At 39.5% G+C, this 22,960-nt stretch overlaps 3 protein-coding genes across 6 annotated transcripts in view; 1 reads left to right on the top strand and 2 right to left on the bottom strand.

Annotated features, from left to right (window-relative positions):
• trim25l (tripartite motif containing 25, like) overlaps positions 1 to 9,002 on the bottom strand; it is a 24,870-nt gene extending 15,868 nt beyond the window's left edge. Inside the window, exons 1-13 of one of the 4 annotated variants that reach the window (XM_005933894.3) lie at positions 8,814 to 9,002; positions 4,893 to 5,496; positions 4,400 to 4,495; positions 4,038 to 4,271; positions 3,461 to 3,620; positions 3,348 to 3,380; positions 3,185 to 3,220; positions 3,048 to 3,092; positions 2,874 to 2,927; positions 2,745 to 2,792; positions 2,570 to 2,632; positions 913 to 1,137; positions 668 to 781 (exon numbers count right to left, since the gene is read on the bottom strand). In XM_005933894.3, coding sequence (XP_005933956.1) covers positions 668 to 781; positions 913 to 1,137; positions 2,570 to 2,632; positions 2,745 to 2,792; positions 2,874 to 2,927; positions 3,048 to 3,092; positions 3,185 to 3,220; positions 3,348 to 3,380; positions 3,461 to 3,620; positions 4,038 to 4,271; positions 4,400 to 4,495; positions 4,893 to 5,492 — 1,708 coding nt within the window. In that variant the 5' untranslated portion in view covers positions 5,493 to 5,496; positions 8,814 to 9,002. Of the gene's footprint in view, positions 1 to 667; positions 782 to 912; positions 1,138 to 2,569; positions 2,633 to 2,744; positions 2,793 to 2,873; positions 2,928 to 3,047; positions 3,093 to 3,184; positions 3,221 to 3,347; positions 3,381 to 3,460; positions 3,621 to 4,037; positions 4,272 to 4,399; positions 4,496 to 4,892; positions 5,497 to 6,847; positions 6,942 to 8,655; positions 8,763 to 8,813 lie in introns of those variants that run through there. The other 3 variants (XM_005933897.3, XM_005933895.3, XM_005933896.3) reach the window with 3 other exon arrangements.
• Positions 8,579 to 10,084, top strand: nudt15 (nudix (nucleoside diphosphate linked moiety X)-type motif 15). The gene is made up of 3 exons (XM_005933898.3): positions 8,579 to 8,842; positions 9,604 to 9,797; positions 9,902 to 10,084. The coding sequence occupies exons 1-3, from the start codon at positions 8,694 to 8,696 to the stop codon at positions 10,009 to 10,011; spliced, it is 453 nt and encodes a 150-aa protein (XP_005933960.1). The 5' UTR covers positions 8,579 to 8,693; the 3' UTR covers positions 10,012 to 10,084.
• Positions 10,085 to 10,163: 79 nt separating this feature from the next.
• Positions 10,164 to 21,033, bottom strand: cpo (carboxypeptidase O). The gene is made up of 9 exons (XM_005933899.2): positions 20,916 to 21,033; positions 19,534 to 19,573; positions 18,695 to 18,796; positions 18,510 to 18,614; positions 17,940 to 18,056; positions 17,517 to 17,610; positions 13,664 to 13,866; positions 11,037 to 11,121; positions 10,164 to 10,920 (listed from the first exon to the last, which is right to left on the bottom strand). Exons 1-9 carry the CDS (start codon positions 20,981 to 20,983, stop codon positions 10,655 to 10,657), a joined length of 1,080 nt encoding a protein of 359 aa, XP_005933961.1. The 5' UTR covers positions 20,984 to 21,033; the 3' UTR covers positions 10,164 to 10,654.
• Between the last annotated feature and the right edge of the window lie 1,927 nt (positions 21,034 to 22,960).

Below are 22,960 nucleotides of genomic sequence, written 5' to 3'. Positions count from 1 at the left end.
CCCCCCCCTTATTACTGGTACTGAGTTTCGGATCTTTCAACATCAACAGATGTTTCAATGCTTTCACTGCTTACATGCTAAACGATATTCATGCCGTCACTCCAACTCCTCACACCTCGACTTCAAAACATTTCAGGCTTCCTCCTTTGAACAACACTTGCTCCAACTTTCAGTTTTTACACATCAGCTGACACTTCCACTCACTGTCCTGTAAAGTACACAGCGATCTGTAACTCCTTTTCTCCCTCTCATCCAGCTTGCTTTATTCTCTACACTTCAATGTCACTGCAACTAAACTATTTAAATGATCGACTTTTCCAGCACTTTTACTTCAGCTGATTCCCAGCTTCACTTGTTGCTTGCACTTTTTTCTAACTCAAACTGACACTTCAGCTTTATTCAGCACTGACATTTATGTCTTCCTTCATTTTCATGATCAACACCAAAACCTATCAAAGCCTAAACTGAAACGAAGCGTCATTTAAACTGACACTTGAACTACTTTTACTTTAATTTGAACCTCTTTTATAAAAAGTGAACTTTTTAATGTAACCATGTTAACCACTTTTTCATCTTTTCTTCAGAAACACCCCATCTACTAGTCACTTAATGGTTTGGTTACTGAGATTGCAAAGAGAGTATGAGTGTTGTTGGAGTCAGGTCCTACATGGATTTCCTCCTGCGGACGGTGTGTTGCTGGCCTGTGCGGCTGGAGTAGCCTGGCTGGTGCCACGGCGATTGGAGCGGAAGATGCTGCTGATCGACGCCATTCGACTAAAATCTGAGAATACCATGAATCAGATGTCAAATCCATGTCATAGTGTTTGTCAAAGCTGTATTAATATTATTATTAATTTTTGAAAACTTATTTTTGAAAGCAGGTGACAGAAAATGGAAACAATCCAAACATACGTCCAGTAGATGCCCGTGCTGGAGCAGGAGCAGGCGTAGGAGCAGGAGTGAGGCTTGCTGGGACTGGAGTAGGAGTTGTGGCCTGGCTCTGGCTAGACCTGCTCCAGAGTGACTGAGATTCTCTGCGGCTGGGGGTGGGGCTAGCTCTGGGGCTCAGTCTGTGGCTGATGCTGGACCCGATGCTGATGTTGGATCTGGTGCTGGCTCTGGGGTTAGGCTCCCTCACTTTTTGGAAGACACATGGAATAAAATTGAGTTTAATTTATCGAAGCCATACGAAAATTAAGTGTTTACATAAACTTTAAATCAAAATTTAAAGTGTCTATGGCAAATATAAGTGATTGGTGACAACATCAGTATGGTATCAGAACATCATCTGCTTTTATCGGTTATCTATGGTACTTCATGCACAACCGATTTAACGTCACTTCAAATATGTTCACAGTGGTCACAGAGTCCAGAGTTTACACTGAGATTTAATATTAGTCACTAGTGCTTCTTTGTTATAAAAAACGTCTCATCTTAGAATGTCACTTAAAGGTGACCATTATACCTTTCCCTGTTTTCTGTTTGTTACGATGGGGTATGGTCATATTAAACATGGACAAAGTTTCAAAGTTTTGTATGAGCAAAGAGACTATGAGAGCTGATATCGCTGACATGGCCATTTAAGGCCCCCAATTTAAAAAAGGGGATAGGGATGAAAGCTAAAATAGTGTCATTAGGCAGTGGATACAATGAATGTCAATACAAAGGACAAAAAAAAGACTTTTAGGAATCTAAAAATCACGCAAATGATTATAGTTCAAGAATTAAAACTGACATTGAAAATGAAAAAAGAAAAGACTGAAGTAAAGGTACGTAGTGAGGCCTGAGTAATCAGACATCCTTAAATATAACTACTGTTATATATATTTCTTAAATGCAATTGAATACAAACTGTTTAAGTTCTGTTTGAGTTTCAACAATAGTTTTGTGTCTTTCAACAGCAGAAGGCCCACCTCACAATTACTAACGCGTTCATGGTGCAACATGAAATAGATTTACATGTGTTACAATGAGAATATCAACACACTGATGTTTAGCCGATGTACTCTGTTCACCAGATTTACACCAGGTTTACTGTATTAGCGTATGAATGTCTTCCTGTTAGCAACAAAGCAGCTACAAAGTCATACCTGACATCCAAGTCACTGTGGATGAGGCTTAATGGAAATGGACTGGCATTTAGTATAATGCTTTTCCAGTCTAATAAGAAAGTGCTCCCTGTGTAATAATAAGTATGTATAATTGAGTGTCATCTGCATAGCTCTGTGTGTGGCAATCGCAATGCGTACACGCTATCTGCCTTTAGCATAGAACAGGTGCAGATGATGGTGTGCTGCTAGCAAGATTAAGCAGCAGAAGAACCACCACCCAGGACTGACCTGTAGACAGCCACCCTCTGCCTAAGTGAGAATACTGTTAGCCCAGTGACTCTAATAAAGAGAAACTGAGCCACAGAAAATGCAAATGTCGAGTAACTCAACACAATGTGCCTTGACTAAAAATAAGGAAGAACTGTCATTTAAGCAGAAAAAAAAACACCTTGCAGTAGGAAGTAAAAACCAGATTATTATCATGAAGGGTGATGATATTAATGCCAGTGTCAACTCACATGCATCTCTGTCTTCTCTCCTCTGTTTGTCCTGCAGTCTGGGTGAGCTTGTGTTAGTTCTGTCTAAAAACCAAGGAAGAAACTGACTTTTGAAACAAACTTTTCTCTACTTTATCCCTGCTGTGAGCGAAATTTAAATTAATGCTTAAACAGCGGCACAAATACAAACTCTCACCTCGTGCTGTGTCTCTGCTCCTCACATCTTGAGTCCTGAGTCCTATACCTGAATAAAAAAAAGTGACAATGTCAGGGAAATCCTTTGTACGTTGTCAAATGAAGCTTAACAATCATCAGAGTACAGTACCAAGTCCTCGTTTGTCTGTACTTCGCCCTCCAATTGAGATAGTGGGTGTAGAAGCTGTAGAAAAAGAATGAAATTACAAATTATTTCAAATATTTAAACAAGCTTGGACGACAAGATGTAAATATGCAGTCATGTTAGACAAAATGTGGTCAGAAAAAAAAACACCAAACATACCCTGTGGACGGGCGTTTGTGTTGCGGGCACTGAGACCAGAAAACACTAGAGAAAAAGGAAAATCGGTATCTTTCTGCCAACATCATGCAAAATGTGAAAACGTTTATTTGGATTTAATAAGAAAATTCAAACCTTACATTTTAAAATCCCTCCTTTCTGTCCGCTTCGGTTGGCTAAGATTAGAAGAAGTTCAATTAAAAAAAACAAAAACAAAAAAAAAAAACCACACTAAACTTGAATGCATTAATAATTACGCTGGAAAAAAACAAAAACGAACTATAAACAATGCCTGGAACTTACAGTCTCCCAGAGCGAACAGTGTTGTGTCATTCACTTTAAAAGAACACAGATAATTACATTAAATGAGGTACAAAATAAGACAGAATAAGAACAAAAGGCCTCTTTGGACAGACCTTGTTTAGTGATCTTGCCCAGCTCCTGGTTGCATAGATCTTCCACTCGCTCCCTGAGACCCAGGATGGCATCTCGTACAGGCTCAAAGGAAGCCTCGTGATTGACTTTCACAGCTGGCAGATCCCCAGACTCAAGAGGACTGCTCATAGACTCGTATGTCTGAGGAAACATGGCAGTTAGTTAAAAAACACAACAAAAATTATTTAATCAGGATATCAGGAGTCTTGAGATTCAGAAAAAAATTACTGTATATCCTGCTCTGTGGTCTTCCTCTTTTCCACCTGCCTCAAACTCTCCATTTAACATCCTTCAAAATTCAAAATATCCACTGTCGCCTTTGCACCTTAACCATGTTGCTCTAATTTTGTCTCCAAAATGCTCAATGTGATGTCACTCCCAACAAAAACCTTAGCGTTTCCACAGTGCCATTGTCTCCAAAGGTTTCATTACCATCTAGTACACTTTCCCTAACACTCTTGCTGTTATCCTTCTGTCATAAGACGTGTAAAGAATAAGCAATCACTGCTGTGTCCATGATCAATATTTTCACTCAGTGAGCTTCACAGTCCGGCCTACCTGCAGGTAGTAGATGTTGTCTTCACAGCTTGCCAGGTCCTTCATCTCAGTGTCCCTTTTCTTCAGCTCCTTGATCTCAGCCTCCAGACTATCTGTAACTTCTTGTGCATGGCCCATCTTCTCCTGGTTGGCCTGATCCATCACCTCCTCCAGCAGCTCCTGAAGACGTTCCATAGAGCGCAGCAGCTCTGACAGCACCTGCTCCGCTTCATTGTGCACCACATCAGCAGAACGCTGCGCACACAAGGAACACACAAAACTAATTAAGGCCCCTAAACCACCATCATATTATTTAAACCCTGTAGAAAACCTGTTTTCCATTTAAAAAAAAAAAAAAAAAAAAAAGTCTCATTCTGACCAACCTTCATCTGCTCCATCATCTTCTTCATGTCTTTCAGCTCCTGCTCTCTCTCTTTCAACTTCTGTTGGTTCGCTGACTGCAGGTCGGACAGCAATTTCTGCAGAGACGCACGCCGTGACACGAGATCAGAGAAACAAACCCACAGACAAGGAAGCAGGTGTGTAGGTGGCACAGAAGACAACGTGAGAGGGTGGAGCATTATGAATGACTAGGCTAGGAATGTTGTTAGGAATGTCTTCAGCCTGGCTGCACCCGGCGTCGCACACAAAAGGAAATAACTGACTTCTTTCAAATAAACCTTTTATACACAATAATGGACAGCACAGAGAAGGGCGGATATGCTTTATTTATAGAATATTGACTGTAAACTTCCATTTACAAAATTATGGAGATTTTTCCCAACACCCAAACCAGTCATTTTAATTTTACTTTAGATCACCCTGGTAACTGTCTGACTGGCCCCAGTCATTATGTAGCACCCATCCTCTGCTTACCTGCTTCTCCAGCCTTTCGACCTTGGTGGACACGCTCTCGTGGCCTTTGTGCTGGTTGCTGGTGCACAGCCAGCAGATGAACATCTTGCACTGTCGGCAGAAGAACTCCTGCAGGTATTTGTGCTGGGTGCAGATCTTTTCGGCCAGGTTGCCTGTCGGTGGGATGAGCTCATGCTGCTTTAGGGATTTCTTTGTCTGGTGAGGCTTCAGATGGGCCTCGCAGTAGGAGCTCATACACACCAGGCAGCTCTTGACTGCAGCTCGTTTTTCATTTTTGCACATGTCACATGGTACGACCGAGGAGGAAAGCTTCTCTTTGGCGAGTCGCATGGATTGACGCACTTCAGATTTGAGGGCTCCTTTGCGGAGCTGCTCCACAGCCTCTGCCAGCATGGTGTTCCTGGACAGGGAGGGCTTGGGGCAGAAGGTCTGACGGCACTGAGGGCAGCTGTAGATCCCTTTGGGGTCATCTTTAGTCCAGTAGTCCTTAATGCAGGCCATGCAGTAGCTGTGACCGCAAGGGATGGTGACAGGATCATTTGGCAGATCCAGACACACGGGGCAGTTAAACTGCTCCTCTGTCCACAGCTTTGCACTCATAATGCTGTTAATGAAAGAAAAAAAAAGAAAAAAAAAAAGAGTCAAAATGGTTAGCAAGTCAGAGACTTTTAAACACGCAAAGAATGGAAGAACAAGCTCCAGAGATTCAGAAGGTAGTGTGAAGCCTGGGTTCACAGGAGGAAAGTGTCTGTCACTCTCAGGTGAGCTGGGCGGGACCAGAGCCACCAGGCAGGTCTAGCGGGGAGAACGGGTGTCGGTGGAAAACTGTGGAATGCCAGGAAACCAAAGGTGTGAGTGGACAAATCCGCACATCACAAAGTATGGCACAGATATTCGGGCTCTTTATGAAAGTAAATATTACTACATGTAGTAGCAAAATCTACTTGAGTAGATTATTCCTTTATTATGAGGACAATTTAACATTATTAGATTGTAACGCTGAGGTATTAAACTCTAAGCAGCATATTACTCTTATTTAATTCTAGTCTTTTCAGTCTAGTAGTACATGTACGCTTAAGTCCCCCTATACGGCCACAAGATAAATGAGATTATTATTGGTATAGAAGAATTGAAAAATTCAGTCCTTGCTTTGTGGTAAACATTAGAATAGATGTGGTTACAATATAGAAAAAAACTGACCTATCATCAGACAAATCAACAAAACCTCTGCCACAGAAATACAGAGAAATGCAGCAACTATGTGATGCTATCATATCAGCAGGGACCAAAATATCTGGAGGATTTCCAGAGTTGATGAGCCGTACCATGTATTACCAGACTTTCCAGCCCCTGGATGGATCTATGTCATGGTCTATTAAGGCAATTCTGAAGACAAATGGAGGGCCCAACCTGGTACTAGCAAGGTGCAACCAATAAAGTTGCCAGTGAGTGTACATACAGTTAGAATGTTAGATGTAGAAGTTTGTTTTAAAAGAAAATGAATTAAAACATCTTATAAAATGAACTACATCTATAAATAAAAACAAGACATTTAAATTTTGTTTCCAAGACATTCGTGTGTTGCTGAGATATCAACTGATGCTGAATTAAGGCCAGGGCTTTGCATTTCAACGGTGCTAGTCCTGTCTTCCCCGAGTCCACCTGAGACTCAACATTTTTACAGTGTTCACGTTGCGATCACTTATTCAAGTTATTTGTATTGCTAAATGTTTACAGGATATTTATTAAAAAAAATAAATATAGAAATGTCAGAATAGCTGAAAGTTGTCTGGGGACAGAATATATTGTTTGTTAGTAAAACAGTGTGGTAAAAGTTTTCATTAACCAATGAGTAGCTTTGAACACAGAAAGTGTCTACAATGAGTTATGTTCAATTAATCCCTGCAAAATTCATGCTGACTGTTCAGTTTCAGTATTTTTTCCCCCATAGTTACCTCTGGGGTACGTCAGTGAGATGGATATCTCTAATATTTACATCAGTGTTGGGGAACTCCAGGTCTCAAGGGCCGGTGTCCTGCAGGTTTTAGGTGTGTCCTTGATCCAACACATCTTATTTAAATGGCTAAATGACCTCCTCTTGAAGTTCTCCAGAGCCCTGGTAATGAACTAATCATCTGATTCAGGTGTGCTGACCCAGGATTATATCTAAAACCCACAGGACACCAGCCCTTGAGGCCTGGAGTTCCCCCACCCCTGATCTTAGGAAGCCCCGCCCACCTGCTGTTGAAATATTTTGTTTGTGAAAGGCAACACGTCAGTTTAGCTTTAAGGAAAGGTCAAGGGAGTAAAAAAAAAAAAAAGATACTTGTAGAAGTCTCAAAAACACATAAAATCTCTATGTATCAAAAATGATACAGGGGGTAACCCACTGAAGCACTGTGGCATGACCTAATAAGGCATGTTCAATTAAGACATCTGAGAAATACTGACAACCTAAAATAGTTTTGTAGGACTGTCCAAAATATATCAGCATCTTTCTGCAAGTTTCATGAGCAGCTATAGAACACATCTGATGGAGGGTGTTGCAATTAAACGATGAAAAATAGTCAACTTTCAGGTGTCTGTCCAAAAGACTGGGCACAGTTACTTTCCCAAAATGTCTCACTACCAGCATCAGCCTCCTTGAAAATAGGCACAAATAGTGCAAATCCAAATCCAGCTAATTTGTGTATTTTAACCAGCTTCCTTTCTGCCCATTATGCACTGTTTATTTTGGCCTCATTTATTTGGGAGGTTGCTCTGACTCCTTTTAATCTGCAGTTTCACAAAAGCTTTTACTGGATAATGACAGACTTCCTTTTGATCAGACAGTAAATGTGACACTACAAAGAATACTCACCAACAAATTTTCACCGGGAACAGACTGGAAAGTAAAAAAAAAAAAAAAAAAAAACCCGACACGTTTGCACGGTCATCTTTGAATAAGACTTAACTTTGGGTGAGGAACATGTTAGCTAAAGCAGCAGTAGATAGGAGAGAGGATGTGGTGGGTATCTTTGGGCAGTAATTTTTTTTTTTTTTAATATAAATGTTTTGTGCTCAGAGTCTGATGACTTTTCACACCATAATTGATGTCTACATGCTGGAAAAACAGTGGTAATTACAACGCTAACACAGTGTGAGCCTGTACCATAATCGGAAAAACCCATTAAATATATTAGTTTTCCTCTCCACATGAGGATTTAAACTGCTGTTGCACATATCCAACTATTATCTTCCTGACCTTTTCTCTGCATTGTGTTTGCCTTCAAATAACTGAACTATTTGTCAGTTGAAATCTTTTAAATAAATAAAGACTGCTGAACTGTAACTTTATCATGAATAAAGTAGTTTCTGAGCCCCTAATCTCCACTGTTGTACACTTTTATACCTGAACTCAGGTCTTTTATTAGTGTAACCACAACCACTCACTAGATGGCAGTGCTGCACTCATGTTAAAGCAATAGCCTGTAAATAACCCGTTCCACTTGCCGAATGTTGACAAAAGTGAACAATGTGCGAGTCATTTCTATTTAACTAAATTAAAAAGAAGCGGATAAATAGAACTAATAATATAAGGTAGTATATCGGCTTATCACTGTTGCTACCCAGATTGACGGAATAAAAACGACTTAACGCTAACTCAAGAACAGACACGGCTTGCTTTAAGCGAACACGGAAGTACAAGGTGGAGACGCTTCTTGTGTCATCCAAAGAGCTTCTCTACTGTGTAGCATAGCGGTGTCGCGTGATTTGAACTAACTTGTTTTCATTTCGGAGCCATTTTTCAGTTTCGTTCAGATGCCAAATAATGTCGTTAAACGTCCTGGAGTCGGGGTCGGGGTGCTGGTAACGGACTCGGCTCACCCAGGCTGTGTACTCTTGGGCAAACGGAAGAGTGCGGTGGGAAAAGGGACATACCAGCTCCCAGGAGGTCACCTGGAGTTCGGGTATACATTGACGTTGTAGACTCCATTCATAAATCTGACATAGTTTTCTTCTTCTTCTTTCTCTTTAATTAAAGTGGTTGGCGTGCGACAACCAGGTGTAGTTCCGTCCCCTAACCGGCTGAAATATGGGGACGAGAGGTCCCACACCATCTTTATCCCATTACCTGTGATATATGCTAATGATGCATTCTTCTCTGCTTGATCAGCTCAGATTTGCCTTAAAACTTTATGGTGAAAAGTTTTGATATATGTAATGATTGCTGCTAAATTTTTAGCTTCATTTATCAAATAGTTTTTACGTTATATTTAATTAAAAATGGTCTCTGGACCCATTTCCAATATGTTTTGTTGCACTTTAACGTCTGACGCAATGTTTGAGCATAAATGCGTCTACTGTCATACCAACCTTCTGCATATCCTCCTTCACAACAGCCACCAGTCATATTTGTGGTTTTCCTCTTTGCCTCCTGCCTGGGAGCACAGTCTCTACCACTTCATCCAGCTTGCTCTGCAATTCTCTCTTCCATATACATCCAAACTTTGGACCAAAACATTTTTTTGGCAAATTGGAAATTGTGAACAGATTACATTTTCTCAGTATAAAAATGAAAACAAAACAACTCAGGAGTGCTGCTAATTTTTTTTTGCACTCCCATGCATGCAGACAATGGAGGCAGAAAGAGCTGAAATAGCCTTAGAAGCCCGTTAATGTACTTTAGCTAATGTTAAATAAGATGTTATTTTTTTTATTTCATTCAAAGGGAGACTTGGGAGGAATGTGCCCTAAGAGAGGTGCTGGAAGAAGCTGGGGTGGGTTTGGTGAACACCCACTTTGCATCAGTAGTTAACGCCATCAAGCTGGAGGAACAGTACCATTATGTTACCATATTCATGCAAGGAGAGTTGGACAGGCAGTCAGGGGAGCCACAAAACCTGGAACCAGACAAAAATGAAGGTATGTGAAGTGGGACTGCTGTTTTTCAGTGGGGGGAAAGCACCTCCACTAAGCACCCAGTGAGCAGCTGATGAAACAAAATGTGTTGCTTTCTCATTTTGCAGGCTGGACGTGGACACGCTGGGATGATTTTCCTCCAGAGCAGCAGCTCTTCATGCCACTGGCCCGCTTGAGGCAACAAGGCTTTCAACCATTCAGGAACAAAGACAGTTGACCCTGAAACCTCCAGTTATATTATGAAAAACTGTTAATCCACAAGGATAATACAGGAACACTGTTTAAAAACTGCTGTTGTCTCACATGTCTTTTTTTTTTTTTTTTTTACATTACATACTGTATTTTCTGAAATAATGCAATAAATCTCAGTGACCCTGACCTCAAGGTCAGAGTGAAGTTTTGTGAAAATCTTGTGAATGCAATAACTTGAGAAAAAGGCAAGGCAGGATTTTGAAATTCATACCAGAGGTGCAGCTACTGGACGCTGAGCGGTTGCACTCGCCACTGCCAGTATTTTTATTTAAGGCATTCAAGTTTCTCAGTTTGTTAGCCTTGACAAACAAACAATGCAAGAAAAAAGTGCATTTTAAACAATGTTTATGTCCTAATATTATTGGGGAGAATCACTTTCTTTAAACCTTGTGAAAAAGGACATTTGCTGAGGAGATGCTCTGTAAGTACTATTCTATTTATTATAAAAGAAAATTTGAGCACAAGAATTCTACATTAACTGTTCTTTTTCTTTCCAGCAAATACTGAACCTTTAAAGCTTATCCTGTTTCTAAATCTGACTTTGAGGTGAAGAACTAAATATGAGTGCCTTATACAGCAGGATGGCTGAAATCAAACAGCTCTCCACCTCACATGAGGGTGGCTCCAGTGACACCCGCTGCTAACAGTATGGACCAAAGGGTCACAGCAGCGTTGGCTACAGCACCGCTAAAGGTCTTGTCGTGGGCATAGGTGATGATGTGCAGAGCCCCGCTGTAGGCCTCCTCACAGGTAGGCTGGATCTGGTCTTCAGGAAGCTCGAAGCTGTACGTCCCGTTATCTCTGAGCTCAAAGGTGAAGGTTAAGGGGATCCCCTGCATTCGAGCCCAGTCTCTGGATGAACCAGAGTTGGCGTCTGGAGAAAGAGTTTAGCAGTTACATTTCTGAACCACCTAAAAATCCTTCAAACATAATATTTAAAGATATGGGCAGTTTATTTTATTATAATTAGCAGCTGATTTGTAAACTCACATAGTACATCAGGCGAGGCTCCTACAGTGTAGTTCATCCCGTGAACCTTCCAAATTGCTTCTGCTGCACCCTTTCCGACCATCATCTGAGGAATTAGAAAGGAATTTTTGCATACAGTCACTTAAACATGAGTCCACAGAATCTGGAGGTGTATGTTTTCATTAATAAAAGTTCAGAGGAAAGATATGAGATGCCACTAACTGTATAAGGCAATCAATACTGTTTTAAAAGTTATGGTGCTCCATGAGTATTTGTGACCTACTGTTCCCTTATCCTATTCTATATGTTTATCCTTTGATTCTGTTGGAGTAGCTTTGCATGGTTTATGGTTCATCTTAATCCTTTTTGTACAGAAGTTAATGCTGGGTTTGGAAAGTGAAGATACCCAAGTATAGATATACTGAAATCAGACTAGTGTTAATAAAACTTCCAAAATAATTTGTACTGTAAGCTCCAGTAGATTTATTGGACAGGCTGTGATCAGTTCAGCTGTGTTGTTACTCCTCTTAAAATTTACTGTTCTTTGTGGACTTTGAGTTTTCATGCATATATAATGGCTGCTTTCCAGCCTCTACTCAGTTAAAAGCAATTAAAAGTACTGAATCATCAACGCAAGTTAGAGAGCATTATTTTTTTTTATATTTTCTTTTGGTAACTAAGACTCAGTCGTGTAATTTTAATATCAGCTAGCTAAATAAAATCTAGCAAAGCCAGACATATAAAAATGTCTTTACATTATCTGGTATGGGATGGCTGAAATAACAAGTGTGCATGGGACATGGTGTCACATGGTTTATATTGTGATTGATTATTTTTCACCTGCAAATGTTCCACATCAAAATGGTCCTACTAGATTCATCTTAATCACAACAAACGATCTGCATCAGGAGTTTAAAAATTATATGTAATCTCAGAAAATACACTCTCCAAAACCAAAGTAAGTTTTGTACCTTTTAAGAGGTAATGCAGAATTTCACTGCTGTACTTATTTGTATTTTACAGAGATCTTTCCTAAAGCTCTGTTGACAATTTTGTACCACAAAGTAAAGGTAAAACAATGAACTCTATCTTTTTTCTTTCTTTTTTTAAAGTAGAAAATTGGTTACATGACAATGCATTAATTTATTTTGATACAGTTTAAAAAAAAATTATACATCATACTATTGGAAACAGATTAGTGTTTATATTAGCTCATTCACAATATTACTGACCGCTAAAAGCTTTATCTAACCCATATCTAAAGTCAGCTTGACCTACATGTCTTTGGAGGGTGGGAGGAAGCTGGAACCAGTCACCAGGCACCGGGATGAGTGTGACAACACTAATGTCTGCCCCACTAGGCTGCCATTATACAAGACTGATATGAAATGAAACTTGTCAGAATGCTATATATATGTCTTTTATTTAACAGCAAAAACTTAAACCCTTGTAGCTGTTCTATATATCTGCGATTCACTGATGGGTGAAGTGAATAGCAGTGATTATCTCTTCATCATGGCACCTGTTTGTGGGTACAATGTATTAGGGATCAAGTAAACAATTTGTTCTCAGAGTTGAAGTGTTAGAAGCAGAAAAGTGGGCAAGCTTAAGTGAGTAATTGAGTAACTGGCCACACAACTGGGTAATCTTAAAACTACAGCTCTTGTGAGGTGTTCCTGGTCTGTGGTGGTCAGTATCTATCAAAAGTTGTCCAAGAAGAAAACATTGGTGAAACAGCAACAGGGTCATCGGTGGCCAAGTCTCACTGAAGCATGTGGCTTCAGGCTGGCCTGTTTGGTCTGCTCCCACAGACAAGCTACTGTAGCTCAAATTGTTAGACAAATGTAACGCTGATTCTGATAGAAAGGTGTCAGAATACCCGGTTCATCACAGTTTCTTTTGTATGGGGCGGCATAACTGTAGACCAGTCATGTTGCACCAGGATGCAGAGGCAGACAGAGGCAGTGTGATGCAATTTCCTGCTGGGAAACCTTGGGTTCTACCACATGGATGGAAGGACTGACAGTACTATCTACCTACCTACCTAAGTATTGTTGCAGGCCGTGTACACCCTTTCATTTTATGGTTACAGTATTCCGTGGTGGCTCTGGCCTCTTTCAGGAAGAACAATGGAAAACTGGTTCAGGAATTACTTGAGGAACACAACAATGAGTTTGAGGTTTGGGCTCTGCCTCCAAATTCCCAAGATCTCAATCCAATCAAGCATCCATGGGATGAGCTTGACAAACAAGTCCAATTCTTGAAGGCCCCACTTTGGAACTTACAGGACTTAAAAGATCTCATGCATCTTGTTGTCAGTCTGGGAACTACTTTGGGAAAGATGAGAGTCTTTATCAGTGATTTATTTTGAGTGTTTTGGATTCCTAACAAGATTAGAAGAATTGAATCCCTAAACGACCAACCAAAGTTTGGTATTTTGGCTCCAGATTTTTGACCCAATACCTCATCTGCACTGTTCTTTCTTGGCACATGAGCATGAATTTAATGTCCTAGTGCATTTACCCATTTCCTTACTTGCTATCCTCTTTATTAATGTAAATGCACACAGATATAACCATTGTCAAGCTATAAAGAGTGTCTCAGAAAAGTGTAAAAAAATGCATCACTATATTTGTTGATATAAATACCAGCTCATTATAATTGGGGGCAGTGTAGTTGGGGTGTCCATAGGGAACCAGGATCAGCTGGCCGTAGGAGTGGATGGTGAGGAAACACAGGAAGATGTCCTTTCGGCTTCCTACAAAGTCAGTTACAGCCTTGGCCTCAGGCTCAGATGTTGGTTTGGTTCCAGGGTAGGTGTTTGAGCAACAGTCAAATGATACCCCAACGGCTGTGCAGGCAAAGAAGGACAATATGAATTGCATATAATATTAACATGATTATTTTCACATTCTATTAACACAAGTTTACCTTTTGAAGTAGTAGTAACCCCTGGACTGAAGAATTAGGATACAAATTACAGTTCCTCTTGAGGCTGCTTCCCAAAGTGAGTCAAACCTCATAGACTCCTGTTTTAATTGTTTTTTTGTTTTTTTTTATAGACAAGTAGTTAAACAGTGTCTCACCATTGCTAATTCAAGTCACTGAACTGGATATCTCTATTGTTTTTGCTGTTTGTTGCTGTTGCGATATTTGCAATGGAATTATCTAACAGGTAATGTAGCCTGGTACGTGGATGAGCGGTGATTAAAGTTCTGGTATTTTATCAGTTTTGTTGCTTAGTAATAATTGACAGATATGTGTGTCTATACTTAATGGAGCTTGCTAACAAAGCCAATAGCTTTAGCAGATAACTTTGCACTCTACCCTCATCTTCAAATACTTGTGACTCTAAAAAAAACAAAATGGAAGTGACCAAATGCTGAGGCTTCAAAATGGAGTCCAAAGTCTCTAGGTGATGTCATGATATACACTTTGACCTTTGGAGCATACCCATACGGAAAAGAAATAGTAAAAACTTATATGTGATTTACTCATGAAAGTGGCCACTTTCTCATTACTTTCATACATTGTTTTAGTAAGTATCCAAAACATACAAGTTTCATTATATAATTTTTCAAGGGATCTTATATCTGTTTTCACACTTATATGCTTTTCATACAAGTTTCACACAAGACAGATACAAACTTTATAAGATTTATATATATCTTTTCCATATGGGTATATCTATAACTTATAAACGTTTTTTGGCTACTTGGTTCAAACATCAAACAAAATATGAGTCTGTTAACATTGTTTCCTATTCACGGATGAGGTTTAATGGTTTTTGTATAGCGTGATAAGCTAAAGCTACGTTAGCACTAGCATCTTGATTTTGGCAAATTGGAGGAAGCAAAGTTTAGTGTTTTCTTTGCTTTCATCTTTACTTTTAGCATGTCTTTCTCCACTAAGCAACACTGAACTTCAATTCTAGCATGTATGTAGATACAGTCACTGTAAAAAGGAAGTTGTCATGATCCTGGGTTTTGTACCCAGCGTTTTCTGTTTGGGACTCCGTTTTCTGTTTGATTTTTCCCATTTGACTTTGTTGTAGTGTTCAGTTCAAATATTACCTTTGGTTAGGTTTTCATTCTGATTTTGTATTGAGCCCTCCTATGTTCCCCAGGCCTAGCTTGTGTTTCTGATATGTCTGTGTTTAGTCAGTTTTGTCTTCGTGTTTACTTTGGCCTGCTAAATTCCTGTGTTTTAATCTTAGAGTTAGTTTCCTGTTTTATTTTGATAGTCTCTTGTCCTTCAGGTTTTGTGTTCCCCCTTGCTCTTTAATTGATTCTGTTCACCTGTGCCTTGTTTTCCCCAGCTTTGTCTCTTTCCCTGATAAACCTCATGTCTATTTAAGTCCTCAGTTTCCCTTTGATCTTTGCCATGTCATCATTCCTGTTGTCAGTTTAAGTCGTGTGTCTTGTTGTTTTGTATTTTGTTTGCGAGCTGCAGCATTAAAGCTGTTTGAGTTCAATTAAGCCTGACTGCCAAGTCCTACATTTTGGGTCCTCTCGCTGCCTGCGACACACCCTCGCTTGACAGAAGTAGTCTTTTTTTAAGGTTTTCTAACTTTTGCATATCAAAGTATAATAAAATACATATAATCTGGTACTTAGCAGGTCTTCAAACTAGGTAGATACTCCCTTAGATGAACAACGATGCATGACATTTTACATTATTTATTTTATAAAACGTAAGCCAAAATGCAGATGTGGAGTTTTTAAAAATTTTAGAACACCCTGCCTGGTAACATAAGAATTAAGAGAGTAAGTAGCAGCCAGGCCCTGCTAATCAGATTCACTACATTAATTGGTCATCAGCAAGTCTGAGCCCCTCTATAAAAGTTGCCAGTTTGCTGGTTTGGAGAACTCAGGTGTGTGTTACCACAATGCCAAGAACAAAAGACATCAGCAGTCTTCTTAGAGAAGTAATAGTTGCTGTCCATTAATTTGGGAGAGCTTATAATAGCATTTCCAGAGAGTTTGAAGCTCATCATTCCACACTGAGAGAGATTATTCACAAGTTAAAACATTCAAGACCGTTGCCAATCTTCCCAGGACATCCCAGCCAATTCATTACAAAATGGGAGGTGATGATTTGGGCTTCTTTGGCAGCCACAGGACCTGGGAACCTGGCAGTCACTGAGTCAGCTTTGTTCATCTGACATGTAATAACTTAGAACTTTACCATGACTCCTGTGTTGTGACAGTGTTGTCTGATTAATGAAATGTGTGCACTTTATTGTCATGTATATAGGGAATAAGAGTAATGCACACTTAAAGATGTGTGTTTAAGTCTGTGAAGGTTCTCAGTCATCCAGGTCATCGTAGTCTAAAGAGCTTGGAAAGAAAAGCATCTGGACTTCTTTGGTAAATGGTCTGCATTTGTATAGCGCTTTTCTAGTCCCTAAGGACCCCAAAGCGCTTCACACTACATTTAGTCATCCACCCATTCACACACTGGTGATGGCAAGCTACATTGTAGCCACAGCCGCCCTGGGGCGCACTGACAGAGGCGAGGCTGCCGGACACTGGCGCCACTGGGCCCTCTGACCACCACCAGTAGGCAGGTCAAAATCAGCCAAGGTTTTGGGTGGAACCGCTGTGAAACCTAGCCCCACCTTATCATAAATTCCTGAGGTCAAAAGGCCCAGGATGTGAGTGGGCATTAACATTGGCATCCTCAAACAAGAGGACCTTTCGAGGAAGCCGATGTTCACATTTTGGACAGAGAAGACAGACGGTTTGAAAGAGGAGTGAAAGAAGCCATTTATGTGCACTGTGAACGACCATCTTTGAACAGAGGAGGTGGTTTACGACACCAACTGTCTGCCATCTATAATCCAGATTTGTGATCCCTTCCCAGATGGTTTAACGCCCACTCACACCCTGGGCCTTTTCACCTCAGGAAATCACATGATAGGACACCTGAAACCTTGGCTGATTGTGACCTACACCCGTTTTCACACCTTCATTCATGTGATTAGGTAGAGGATCAATAGGGGGTCCATGACCCTCTTGGGGACACTCCCATAGGGCTTAAATCTGGGACTCTCCACCAGTTGCTCTTAGAACTGAAGAAGCTTCTCGGATGAGAGGTGAAATGTCTTCAAGCAGCTTAAAGAAGTCCAGACGCTTTTCTTTCTAAGCTCCTTAGACTACGATGTGTATTTAAGTTATCTCAGGCAGTCTGTCTTTCATTTTTGATGTTTATGTAGTGTCTGAGTTTAGCTAGGAACCAGTTCTTTTGAGAAGACACTGATGAATCTTAGAATTGTACATAAAACTGTGATGCATATGGTTTAAGCACAGATTGGTGGAAAAGAGTTTCATTAATAAAACCAGTGAGTCACAGAAATAAGGTAAAAGATGCCAAAAGTTCTCCAAAGACCTGAGGAGAGTTTCATGCTTGGCCATAATTTCAAAAACAGCAATAAAAAATTAAATAAAAAGGAAAGACTGCAACAATCAGCTTTCACTGAAGAACAGCTACATCACTCACTTCCCCAGTTGGCATCAAAGTTGCGGTTGAGATCGGTGCCATAGCAGCTGCAGTCCTCAGGACCTGGTGACCTGTTCTTCCTCCACAGTCGAGTCTGAGTGGAGCAAAATGTTCAGTCAGTCATAAATAAAATGGCAGCACAACATTTTTGTAGATATTAAATGCTTCCTGCAATTGATGCTGTTCATTATTATTCCATGTGTCTTACTGTAAAACATTCAATTATTTTGTACTTGAAGGTTTTTGAGCACAAGAAATAAATTTCTTCAAAGATTGAATTATGGCTCATTTAATCAGTTACATCTTCAGTCACTCAGATAATCATCCTATTATATCCTGTTCATCTGTGGTTTGAGATCCTGAGTGCATAACCCTAGAAATGTAATTGGATACTGTAAATATCTATCAAATACGAGGACTGACTGTCTTATTTTCCCACGTGTAGATGTAGCCGTCTATATTGAGCACTGGAGTGACGTAGAAGTCCACGTTCTTCATCATCTCTTCCATTTTGGCATCTGTTTTGTATGTCTGCAGAATCTGTTTGGAACAGACGAACACACATCAGGGGCAGGCTGACACACTGGAGGACATTTAGTTATTAAATTAGATTCATTTTGTCAGACAGGATGTTTTCTCCTCACAACAGAAAACAATCAGGACAACAAATTAGAAGATTTGCTGTAAATCTTAATTTTATTTATATATTTATTGCCTTTTAACATCAATCACACTCAGGTCAGGTCACTGGCAATCAAACTAGGGGTAGGGTTAGGTTAATCTCCACCCTTTTTAATAGAATTTATGCATGTTCTGGAAAATTCAAACTTAAAATAGTTAAAAAGAAATACTACAATACCAAATACGTTATTTAAAATGAAATGTTCTTGTTTCTAGAATAAAAGTGGCTAACAAAATCCCCCTAGCATTAACTTTACCCCTAGAAGGGTCCTATGAGTCCTGGTGGAGGTATATTGACAGCAGCTCTCTTACCTCTCTAACAAAGTACTGGCAGAAGGCTGGAGCGATCCATTCTCTGGCATGTATTCCACAGTCCATCCAGATAGCTTTCTTTTCCTTTCCAGTATTCAGGCCAATCTGGAGAACAAATATCAAACATCCGTGTGCATCAGTATCCATTTGGCATATGCCAGCTTGTGATCTGAAACTTTGTTTACCTTGAGCAAGCTAATATCCCTGCTTTCATAGGTCTTTCCATATTTCACCACGGTTACAACATCAGGGTGATCCTTTACCATCTGTTCCATCCAGCTAGTGATCTGTAAAATGGAGTACCAACATATACTGCAGTCTTACAAACGTTTGACTGGTTAGCTGTCTTTCTCTAATATCCACACACGCACAAACATGTATCAAACCCCTCATTTCTTGATAATTTGCTTCCAGACTTAGGGTCTTTAGCAATAGTTCTGCAGATTTTCTGGATATCCTTCAAAGTTTTTCTTCGGTAACTTGCTTCTTTTTCACCCATTTTCAGTCCAGTTCTTGTATCTGGCCATTTCAAGAAGAGTATTGTTTTTTTTTGTGTGTGTGTGCATTAAACAACTGTTAAATCACCATGAACTTATGGAAATATGAAGTTAAAAAAGTCACATATCTAAAGGGATAAACCGGTGTTGCATCGCTATAATAGACAACTTAGCAAAGAAAGTGCCTTTGGCCAACTGTTGTGATTTGGTGCTATAGAAATAAAACTGAATTGAACCAAAATTGGTCTTATGGAGTGATGAGGTTGATTTGGTTCAAATCGGGATCAATCTGTACGGAGGAGTCAGGGGCGAGGTGCAAAATTATCACATTTCCATAAATGTTGCATGTTCCAGTAAATTATTGCATCTGTTTCCTGTTTTTCTTGGAAAACATTAACAAAATGAGGGCTAGCTCAAGACTTTTGTACAGTGCTGTATAAACAGCATATTTTAAAAAATGTGTGTGTGTGTGTGTGTGTGTGCATGTGTGTGAGAGAGATGTGGCATCTGAGTTATGTGTGTCTCACCTCTGACATGGGGTGGTATTTATAGTAGTCATACTGGGCTCTGTTGCACAAAAAATACACGAAAATCTTGAGAAGCAGTTGACGTTAATCATACCTCAATAATAGTATGCTCTTTTATCTGGGTTGTAGTTAATAGTTTTTAAAATTACAAGCCTGCAATAATCAATTTTTAACTGCTTCAAAGGCAGTCTATCCAGCTGTTGGTCAGTACAAGCTAAAAAGCCAGCATCGGTGATGGTACAAGGGTCCATTGTCAAATTTTTCACAAAACCACATTCTGCACAAATTACAGCAACATAGGTGTTTAGTAAAGGAATCTGTTCAACCATGTTTGACACATTATGAAATAAAAAATTAGAGAAAAGGTGCCATGAACTACTGAGCAGCTGAAGTGCTATAATAGGAAAATGCTTTGCTCTAGAGCCGGGGTCTCAAACTTAAATGAGCTGTGGGCCACTGCCGGCGCTGACGTCTCATGTGAGGGCGACTTAAGTGTTCAAGTAGTACAAAAAAGAAAAAACTTATTTTAACATTGCACTCAACAACAAACAAATCCTCCCTAACAAAAAAAGTAACTTCAAGGGCCAAACTGAATTATATTTCTTCATGTCAATATACGGGCCGCAAGTAGGGGTGACGTGGGCTGCAAGTTGCTCCCGGGTCCCCTGCTCTATAGACTACAGCAGCCAGCCTCCTCCATATTATTACAGAGAAGAAGGATGAAGATGAGCATGTTTAAACTTAAAAAAAAATCTTGCTACCACCAAATGAAAAATTATTATATATTTAAAAGCACAATAAAGTTTCTTTCACTAGGCCATTGGATACTTTACAACCCTCCACGCCCTGCTCTCTGCTCAACTGTCTTACAATATCCCATATTCAGCCCATAGCCCATATTGACCCCTGTCCCCAATTCAAAACCCTTTTGTATATAGTTAGAATATATGTGTATTTATAATAATAAAAGAATTACATCAAGACAACTTCCTTGTTTGTGTACACATAAATATACAAAATGATCTCAGTTTTAATATTTATTTGTCTTTAAGCTATTTTTAGTTAAACAGGTTGTAGCTGATGATGTGCAGATGTGTCGATGTGTAGATCATTTTTACTCTTTAAAAATACTTTAAAATTCTCAACACCATCTTAACATCTTGAACGCTTCCCAGCCGTTAATCTTCAGTGTACCACTTTAAACAATGAAAGTCAGCAAATAGTGAAGAGTAGCAGAAGTAGAAGGAAGTAACAAAAGTGAAAGCTTTGTCCAACTTATACCAACATCACAAGGATTTGTATGCTAAGAATATTTTGAAGGTAATTATCTATTTAAAAAAACAACAACCCCTGATCAGATCTATTTAATGAACAAAACTCACCTCTCCACTGTTGCTGCTCCCACTGCTGAGAGCAGCAACACAAAACTCATTCCCACACAGTCAAGCATTGTCTCTTTGTGAAAGTAAAGTCCTTGTCTGTACTGGTCTGCTTTACTGATCCCAGGGAAGTCCAGTAAAGAGATACATGTGTTGCATTCTACTACTTGTTAATATTTGATCTGAAATGACTAAGTGAATTACTTTACAATGGAAAGTAATGTATCCGTCATCTATTTATATCATTAACTGCCCATGATCATGGCCATAAAATTCGGTGATTGTGCTGACATGTAAAGTCGCTCTCTTTTCTAAATGCAAACTTCTTACTTTTCATTCTTGACTGCTGCTATCAGCCTTATTATCTTGGCCAGTGTCATGTTTTGTCTGCATATTTTCTGCAAGAACTGACACATTTGTGGAAGTTATGTGGAAAAAATATAACACGATGGAACTGAATGAAATTCACCCCCCTGCAGAAGTAATAATGAGATGTAGAAAAAAATATCTAGGACAGGGGTATTAAACTAAAATTTGAGGAGGTCCAGTTGGAGAAAATCTTCTCAAGCAGAGGTCCGGGACATCATAATGTCTAACTTACGTTATGATTGTGATAGAGAAGCAACCTTTTTTTTTTTTTTTAAATTTATATCTGAACGTATGAACAATAGACTGTCAAATTAATGAAAATACAAGTTAAAACATTTCAACAAAATTTATTGTTAACACTGAAACACACAGTAGGCCTACATTAGAAATAGGGCTGCTGTTTAAAATGAATTAGAGAAAATAAATAAAATGGCTAAATTGTGCATCTTAAAACAAAGTGCTTAATTTCAGAAAAAAAAATAGCCATCTGTTTTTTATTGAGGTTCTTTTATTGAATATGCATAAGTTCATTAACATATGACGTCTACATACACACAAACAGTACATTGCTGTGTGTGTGTGTGTGTGTGTGTGTGTGTGTGTGTGTGTGAGTGTGTGTGTGTGACTGTGTGTGTGTGCTGATCAAAGGGTCAAACATCCTTGGTCAGGAAGAGGGTAGCCTCCCCCTCACCCTAGATGGTTCACCCTAGATAACACGGTGAGGAAGTCCTGCAGTTCATCTAAACAAAGAGCACTTAGACTAGAACAGACGCAACTACGTTAATCCTACCATAAAACAATAAGACACGGTATGACCTCTCATGCTCCCAAAGTGCTGTCTAATACACACAAAGTTTGCAGACTATCAAGGATCAAAACCTCTACCAATCTACAACTAATTACAAAACTCTAAGCATATATAAGTAAATATTTCTAAGCATAAATGACAATCAACAATACAAATCTAACAGGCACCACACCCGCAGTAGATGTGCTCGATGTGAGGTCTCGCAGCAAGCTATCAAATACGGCGCATTTCTCAGCTTTTAACAAAATGCTATACGTCGCCAGGTTTCATCAGATTCGAGGAGTTACCTCCTTTGCACAGTATCACCTTAAAGCACTTGTTGCAGGCTGCTGAGTTTGCATCTTTTGCTGTGAAGTACAGCCAGACTTTTGACCGCTTCGCCTTGGGCATTTTTAATCTGTAGCTCTGCTCTAAAAGAACGTACGTACCTGGGCCCACCTACTATCCTTGCAAAGGTAAAATGATTGGCTAGAATCCAAACTGTATGACATCTCAGGAAAAAAAAAAGCACCGAAATAAAGCACCGAAATGTGCGCTGCTTTTCGGTCTGGTTACTACCGTTTATGTCAGAGCCGGTACCATCATGGCACCGGATACCGGTACCCATCCCTAGGTATGATCAGTTCCACTGCTTCTCATAGTTTTCGTCGTTTTTTTGTGCAACAGAGCCAGTACTGACACTATAAATACCACCCTATGACAGAGGTGAGGTGGCTGTTACACACACACAATTATTATTATTATATTATTCTATTATATATTTAATATATACTATATATAATATATATATTAATTATTATATTAATTTATTTTTTATTTTATATACGTATAAATTCGGCATAAAAGTCTGAATAATATTGATAACGGCGCG

The sequence above is a fragment of the Haplochromis burtoni genome, unplaced genomic scaffold, assembly GCF_018398535.1.
Source record: "Haplochromis burtoni strain Fernald_Lab_line unplaced genomic scaffold, NCSU_Asbu1 Contig_139, whole genome shotgun sequence".
Lineage (NCBI taxonomy): Eukaryota > Metazoa > Chordata > Actinopteri > Cichliformes > Cichlidae > Haplochromis > Haplochromis burtoni.
Note: the sequence above shows the minus strand (reverse complement) of the source record. Positions and strands in the feature narration are given on the sequence as shown.

Coding starts and splice junctions, on each gene's coding strand:
- cpo (XM_005933899.2), bottom strand. CDS start 20,983: ATGCTTGACTGTGTGGGAATGAGTTTTGTGTTGCTGCTCTCAGCAGTG. Junction 18,797..19,533: donor AATACCACCCCATGTCAGAG/GTGAGACACACA, acceptor TCCATTTTACAG/ATCACTAGCTGGATGGAACA. Junction 18,615..18,694: donor GGGATATTAGCTTGCTCAAG/GTAAACAAAGTT, acceptor TTTGTTCTCCAG/ATTGGCCTGAATACTGGAAA.
- nudt15 (XM_005933898.3), top strand. CDS start 8,694: ATGCCAAATAATGTCGTTAAACGTCCTGGAGTCGGGGTCGGGGTGCTG. Junction 8,843..9,603: donor GGAGGTCACCTGGAGTTCGG/GTATACATTGAC, acceptor TTTCATTCAAAG/GGAGACTTGGGAGGAATGTG. Junction 9,798..9,901: donor GGAACCAGACAAAAATGAAG/GTATGTGAAGTG, acceptor CTCATTTTGCAG/GCTGGACGTGGACACGCTGG.